We start from the raw sequence: 7,975 nt of genomic DNA, 5'->3' as shown, positions 1-7,975 counted from the left end.
GCTCAAATACACACTATTCACTATAAACTACTTATGCACTACTGCTATCCTATTTTTAGTTAAGGTTTTATTTTCCACACGCGAGGTGCACTTTGTTTTACTGCGAACTGTAAAAAGAATGAAGGGCCGGAAATGGTTTTTGACAGGTCGTCCGTCACTCGTAGACGTCTGTCACTTCGAACAACGCACCGCTTTGACAGGTTCGGCGCCGCTTTAGAAACGACGGTGGCAGGGTGGCCAGTTCACCATTTCTGCGTCAACAGGGCCAGTTCGATGATTCATGTCTTCGTTTATTCGTCTCTTCATGGATTGTCGTACGCCATCCAGCACAGCTGTTTAAAGCAAGCTCTCTTACTACATTTAATCTCGCAGTTCAGAGTTCTGCTCGCTGTCTGGAACACCCGGCGTCTGTCAACCTTTTCAGCGTCTGTTCTGCTGGCACGTCGCAATCTTCTTTTAGCTCGAAGACAGGTTCTACGAAATACATCGTTATTTGAAAAGATCGCTCTCTTATTATTTGAACTGAGTCGAAACAAACAGGATATCATAAAGATGCTTTGTGCATTATTCGCTGAGTTGAATAATACCCGATTTTTTTTTTTGAACCTTTATTGATGATAGAGATTGGAGTGTGTTTCCCTTTGTTCGATTAGGCACTGTTTTATGCAGCGTGTGTACGTTGGAACTAGAAATACTACAATAAGAGATCGGCGAAGACGCCATCTTGTTTCCAATCGAACCGTCAAAAGCGGTTCCAATTCGACTTGTTTACTTTTTGCATCCATAAGAAGCAAGCAAAAAGTTCAAGTGATGCCGGTATTATTTTCACGATTTCATGCATTTTCATACGTTGCCATTTCGACAGTTTTTCACTCCGCCGGTCTCTGGTTATAGGGTGGCTAGTTGGAACCACCTTCGGATACATTATTAGATCGCGCGCGATTATCTTTGCCCATTTTTGTGGTTAAGAGAATTGAGTTATCGATAAGTATGTTTTCTAAGAAAGATTTGGTTGACTTCCTGAGAAAACGTCTACTCTAGCTGAAATGAACTTGAACATTTAATCATTAAACGATTAGTCAAAGCAAGTCAAAGGCTTTCACATACAATATGGAGAAAAACAAATCACAAATAATGAAAGCAGTTACAGTAGTTGTACGTATGTCATTTTTATTAGATTTACGATGTTATACCGAAACATATACGAAGGATTCAGTGCCTTGTGCTTCGTAGTAATTACTGTTACAACAAGATATAATTATTTATATGTATATGGCTAGCTAGCTAAACAGAATAATTCGGACAGTTAGTTGCTGTGATTTGTAATCTCAGTACAAAATGCTATTCCATACATTGAAAGCTTCGCTTAAGTACAGTTCTTACTGGCACCAGTTAGGCTACGGAACGCCCCCTTTTGGACAATTCTCCAATTCGCATTCCTTGAGAAATTCTTCGAATATTTTCACCAGGCTCTCTATACCTTGCAAGTAGTTGCTGTCGATATTGCTGTCTTCTGCAGGAAAAGCGTGAGCAAAATCGATCATACGAGCACTGGCCCAAATCTTATTCTCGTACGACCCAACTAGATTGTCTCGCATGAACACGTAGTTCTCACGCATGGCTTTCATATCCTTCAAACCGATAAAAGAAAGATAGAAAAATTAGTTTCGTCTACCTAAGAGCTTGCAATCAGTCAGCATACCTCTTCGTAGTTATTGAATGCCGAGTGACTTCTTTGGATTTTAAAGTAATGCTGCAATGGTTCAATTTCGCCGCCAGTCGGCGTTTCAGGTGTTGAGCTGGGTCCACCAAGCGGACTACTCCCCGTGCTGCTAGTGTCGGTACCCGTCGGACAGGTGCTTGTATTACAGCTCGTGAGCTTAGAACTAGAGCTACTCAGACTTTTCGATTGATACTGCAATACTGGCTTGAGACGACGTGCATCGTACACTAACAGGACGGAGCTGGCGTACAGCCGGAAGGTTGTTTGAGTACGGGCCCACTTCTGGATGGTCCATAGATCGGATAGGAACTGCATTAACAATTGTCGACATAGGCCACTGTCGAAGTTCAGGAATTTTCTGAACGCTGAAAGGTTATTTAATACAAGCTTGAAAAATATGAATCCACAATGAGGGATAACGAAAGCAAGGAGATGACATGAAGACATGATAAATCAAAACCCAGATTAATTCACCTAATGGTGACGATGCCTTTCCCATTTCAGTTGTTTGGTTTAGTTTGGTCTTAGTGTGACACATATCATAAATAATTGCATACCTTACGGGTCTGGCAAACGCTGTAAAGCGAGTCAGCCAACCAACCAATATGGTTAAACATAGCATTTTCTTCATAACTTTTGAACGTAAATATTTTCAATAGTGACCAACTAGGGTATGTGCCGTGTCGAATGCAACTTGTTGCAACAAAAACAGTTAGAAGGGAAAAGTTGGCTAATGGTTTCCGGTTCCCGTGTACACACACATACACACGGACAGACAGATATTTTTTCAGCTCTAAGAGCTGACTCGATCGGTAACATCATGGGTCTCCGAGCCTTCTATAAAAAGTTCGATTTTGGCGTGAAATGTTAGCCTTTTGGTACAACTTGGTTGTACGAGAAAGGCAAAAATGCGGAAATATGCATGCAACGTAAATTCAAAAAGTGGACACAATTGTTGTCCGACATTACAACCTCTAGATCAACACTCACCGTCCTTCGCAGTAACTTCGGTAAGCTTCTTCCCGTAGTCTTTCCCATACCGCATCCGCCGACCGTTGGCTATAGAGTATACTTGAAACCCGGGTATGCAGAAGCCATAATTTTGCTTGCAAGCTTGATATTTCGACTCCTCTGCCCTCCGTTTTTCTTCCGAAGCTTGCGGATCCCAAGTACGACAGCCGATTTTAACGTCCATAATGCAAGGTTCATGCATTCCGTGGGTCAAATCAGAAAGTTTGATAAATTCCAGCAGTTTACCATCGACAGGCAACTTCGTGTGACCTAGAAACCTTGGAATGACATCTTTCAGCGGTAGCAAATCGGTTTCCGTTGTGGCTGATTGGACTTGCTCGTAGAATTTGATTTCGCGAAGTCCACAGAGAACCTTTCCTGCTGGTTTTAAGACTGAAGCATCGTCGAGACTTTTCAATAAACCTGTGGAAATGGGGAAGTTTATAACACGATTTTCGGTCATTGTTTGAATCGAGCTTACCAACGCTATCTGTTGTGTCGAAAAAGGCATGTCCCGCAATTTGATGCTCCATAGGTTTAAGCCCCTCCGGCAATGTGGGATATTCCCGTTCAGATGACATCCTCAGCCCGAGCGTTAATTGCTTCTTCCTCTCAACGGTTGTTGCATGGTTTCTTCGTTTTTGATATGGTGGTAGCTTAAGATGATGGTGATGAAGGCTCATATCTGGATGGTACAATTGGTACAGTTCAATGACGCCCTTAAGAGCTAGTTTGTGTTTTACAAAATCACTTCTGAATCACCTGGTATCCGAATGCGACTGATTGATATCGGCAATGAGGCTAACTACGAACGTCTTACCGTACAAAGAAAGGGAAGTTTATCAACAGATTATCTTTTATCATGGGAAATAATTATCTTGCATCCGGATTAAATACACTTACAAGAACGTACGTAATTAATGTCGTTGTGAACCAGATTGACATGTGATCGATAATAACAACGGCGGAAAAGCTGGAGAGTGGTTGAGTTTAAATATTGCTGATAATAGAAACTATGTATAAAACTAGATAGCATATACAGAAAAAAACGCTGTATATCAAACTGGAGACAAAGAAATCAAGGAATCAACTGAGATACTCTTTGATAAGTTCGCCGTGTCAAAAGGCCATGGGCCATTTATTCAGAATGCCTGCACCTGGGACCTTGTCTGATTTGGTTGGGTTTTAACAAACACAGACTGCATTTGAAACTAATTAACCTAATAAAACCTTGGGAAGATTTCGTTTCTGAGAGCATGGACAATATCTAAAATGTTTGAATCCTATATCACATTGTGCAATAATTCTGAATACTCGGAATACTCAATCCAGATTTAGTCATCCTGAATGTTGAGCCAGTGATCAATTTCCAGGAATACAAGATGTTCAAGGTTCTCCAAAACGTTTTCAAATTTAGCCTAAAGTATCTACCAGAACCAGGATAATTGCAAAGTCCTCACCATCGGAACGACAACGCCAAACGATGCATAAACTTAAAAGCCTCCTGCGGAATGGTAGTCCGAAGCACTTTTTCCCCCCGCAAGAATATTCACAAGGTCACATGAAAATTACCTAATCAAGAAACAGAAAATCAAATCGACCACGTTCATTCATTTATTTAGTTTACATCTAAACAGATAACACTGAATCAACAATTTGACGCCACAATACACGGTTCGAGGCCGCATCTCTCCATCCTCGGATATGCCCCACGCTCGCCAAGTCGTTTTGCACCTGGTCTGCCCAAATCGACCACGTTCTAATCGACGGATATTTAAAAAATAAATTTTTGCCAAAAAATTCATTTTGGTATTACCGCAATAATTTTTTACCCTATGAATCAATGTGGTCAAAAAAGGTGTGGTAAAATTCAAGTTATATCTGAACTCTGGTCAAATTTTCAGCAAAATTGGTTCACACGCAATCGAGATCTAGATCTCCAAAGTTGACCATTTTGTATGAAAAACGGCGAGTGGGCTTTTTATTATGCCGGTCACTGTACACACACAAATACACACACATACACACATACATACACACGGACAGACAGACATGTGCTCAGTTCGTCGAGCTGAGTCGATTGGTATATAACACTATGGGTCTCAGAGACTTCTATAAAAAGTTCGTTTTCGGAGTACTAGAAAGGCAAAAAGATAAAGGAGGGAGAAGTAAGAAGGAAGAAGGAAGAAGAAAAAAAGGAAAAAGGAGGAAAAAGTAAGAAGTAAGCAGGAAGAAGGAAAAAGTTAGAAAGACGAAGAAATAGAAATAAGGAAGAAGGAAGAAGAAAGAAGGGAGAAGGAAAAATGAAGAAGGAAGAAGGAAGACGGGAGAAAGATGTAAGAAAACAGAAGAAAGAAGAAGGAAGACGAAAGAAGGAAGAAGAAAGAAGGAAAAATGAAGAAGGAAAAAGGAAGAAGAAAAGAAGGAAGAATGAAGAAGGAAGAACGAAAAAGGGAGAAGCAAGAAAAAAGAAGTTAGAAGGAAGAAGGAAGAAGGAAAAAGGAAGAAAGAAAAAGGAAGAAGGAAGAAGGAAGAAGGAAGAAGTTAGAAGGAAGAAGAAAGAAGGAAGAAAGAAAAAGGAAGAAGGAAGAAAGAAAAAGAAAGAAGGAAAAGGGAAGAAGGAAGACGGAAGAAGGAAGAAGAAAGAAGGGAGAATGAATAAAACAGAAAAAAGAAGAAGGAAGACGAAAGAAGGAAGAAGAAAGAAGGAAAAAGGAAGAAGAAAAGAAGAAAGAAGAACGAAGGAAGAAGAAAGAAGGAAGAATGAAGAAGGAAGAAGGAAAAAGGAAGAAGCAAGAAGGAAAAAGGAAGAAGGAAGAAAAAAGACGGAAGAAGGAAGAAGGGCGAAGGAAGAAGGAACAAGGGAGAATGAAGAAAGAAGGAGGAAGGAAGAAGGAAGAAAGAACAAAGAAGAAAGAATAAGGAATAAGGAATTAGGAAGAAGAAATAAGGAATAAGGAAGACGGAAGAAGGGAGAAGGAAGAAGGAAGACGGGAGAAAGATGGAAGAAAACAGAAGAAAGAAGAAGGAAGGAGAAAGAAGGAAGAAGAAAGAAGGAAAAAGGAAGAAGGAAAAAGAAAGAAGAAAAGAAGAAAGAAGAACGAAGGAAGAAGGAAGATGGAAAAAGGAAGAAGCAAGAAGGAAGAAGGAAGAAAGAAAAAGGAAGAAGGAAGAAAGAAAAATGAAGAAGGAAAAATGAAGAAGGAAGACGGAAGAAGGAAGAAGAAAGAAGGAGGAAGGAAGAAGGAAGAAAGAAGAAAGAATAAGGAATTAGGAAGAAAGAAGAAGTAAGAAGGTAGATGCAAGAAGGGGGAAGAAAGAACTTCTCATTTTTCACTTTATGCTTCTTTTTGCTAATTTGGCCTAATGGCCATTCGGCCCAATCACCTTCAGCCTAATGGCCTGACACCCATTAGATATATTGGGGGGCACTTCCTCTAGGGCAGCGGTTCTCAACCTGGGGTACATGTACCCCTGGGGGTACCTCGGACAATAATGCGTAATGGCGGCTGTATTACAATTCCAATTAAAACTTATTGATAAACTTTTGATAATTGTGTAGTTTTTTTTATTTCAAAACTATGTTTTGAACATACTACGCATGGCGATTAGTAAATCAAAGCGATAAAACATGAACAGGACAAAACGTTGAATGAGCAAATTTTAAAAAACTTTCGTGGAATCTATCTTATCGAAACAAAATATTGCATAATTTGTTAACAACATGTTTTTGCGCTTAAACCTAACTAAAAGAGTCTGGAGGGACGGAAGCTTCCATTTGAGAGGCATCGAGACTTTTTTTTTCTAAAATTTCAGTTGCTTCGTTTCGGGAGAATTGAAAGCATCCTTCTACACTTCTCAGAGCTTCCATCCAAGCATCTTGAAGCCTCCTTTCAAAGACTCGTACCTCCTTTCAAGAGGCCCGAAAGCCTCTATTCAAGGAACGGAAACTTGCTTTTAAGATGCTCGGCAGCCCTAATATGAAGAGGCTCGGTATTCTTCCTTCAAGAGACTTGAAAGCCTATTTTGAAGAGGCTTATGTGCATCTATTCAAGGCTCGGAAACCTCTCTTCAAGATGCTCGGAAGCCTCCCATCAAGAATCTCGGAAAGCTGCTTTCAAGAGGCTCGGAAGCTTTCTTTCCTTTCAAGAAGCTCGGAATTCTTCTTTCAAGCTTGGAAGCGTACCTTGAAGCTTATTGTTATTGCTCCTTTTAAGTGGTTCGAAAGCTGCATTCAAGAGGCTCTGAAGACTCCATTCAAGATACTCGGAAGCCTTCCTTCAAAACACTTTATGAGGCTTGGAAGCCTCCTTTCAAGGGTTCTTTGTAAAATTACGTAACGCTAAATTTGGTGATTTTAGACCGCCACTCACCCTCCCCCTCGTTACACTTTTTGTATGGAAGGTTTAATTTTTTTGTATGGATCGTAACGCTCGGTTTGAGCCTCTCCCTCCCTCTTCAGCGTTACGTAATTTGTGAAAGGCCACAACCGAACCGCCTCCTTAAGTTCTTAAGTCTCCTTTCAAGAGGCTTGGAAGCATCCTTTCAAGAGGTTCAAAAGCTTTCAAAGGGTTTTGAAGCCATCCTTCAAGAGAATGTGAATGCTTCCTTCAATATGCTCGAAAGCCTCCCTTCAATATGTTCGGAAGCCTTTATTCAAGAGACTCGAAAACCGCCTTCCAAGAGGCACGAAAGCCTCCTTTCAAGTGGCTCATAAGCTTTTTTATCAAAAGGCACGAAATTCTTCTCCCAAGAGGCATAGAAGCGTACTTTCGCCACTTTCAAGAGGATCGGCAGCCTCCTGTGAAAAGCCTCTGAAGTTCCCTTTCAAGGGCTCGAAAGCCGTCTTCCAAGAGGCCCAGATGCCTCCCTGCAACAGGCTTGGAAGCCTCCCTTCAGGAGGTACGGCAGCCTTTTTTCGAGAGGCCCGGAAGCTTCCCTTGGAGACTTGGAATTCTTTGTTCACTATCAGACACTATCAAAAATCTCAGAAGCCTTGATAGCACCTCTTCAAGATGCTCGGAAGCCTTCAATAGACAAAAAAAAGTCCTGTAGGAAGCTTGATATATAAATTCACTTTGAATTGGAATTTTTGCACGGAATAATGAAAATTTCAGCCAACTTCCTGAAGAGTTAGTTCCCGTTAGTTTTCAGGTCCGTTTTTCATATATCTAATCTACGTTTATTTTCATTTATAGTAAAAAAAATAGGGGGTACCTCAATTAATGCGAAAGTACGAAG

At 40.7% G+C, this 7,975-nt stretch overlaps 1 protein-coding gene across 1 annotated transcript in view; it reads right to left on the bottom strand.

The window, feature by feature from the left end:
- Positions 1-1,140: 1,140 nt before the first annotated feature.
- Positions 1,141-7,975, bottom strand: part of LOC134223522 (inositol polyphosphate multikinase) — a 31,250-nt gene continuing 24,415 nt past the window's right edge. The window contains exons 2-5 of the mRNA XM_062702691.1: positions 3,216-3,419; positions 2,714-3,157; positions 1,703-2,088; positions 1,141-1,631 (exon numbers count right to left, since the gene is read on the bottom strand). Coding sequence (XP_062558675.1) covers positions 1,398-1,631; positions 1,703-2,088; positions 2,714-3,157; positions 3,216-3,417 — 1,266 coding nt within the window. The 5' untranslated portion in view covers positions 3,418-3,419 and the 3' untranslated portion in view covers positions 1,141-1,397. The remainder of the gene's footprint in view (positions 1,632-1,702; positions 2,089-2,713; positions 3,158-3,215; positions 3,420-7,975) is intronic.

Source organism: Armigeres subalbatus, chromosome 3, assembly GCF_024139115.2.
Source record: "Armigeres subalbatus isolate Guangzhou_Male chromosome 3, GZ_Asu_2, whole genome shotgun sequence".
NCBI classification, from domain to species: domain Eukaryota; kingdom Metazoa; phylum Arthropoda; class Insecta; order Diptera; family Culicidae; genus Armigeres; species Armigeres subalbatus.
Note: the sequence above shows the minus strand (reverse complement) of the source record. Positions and strands in the feature narration are given on the sequence as shown.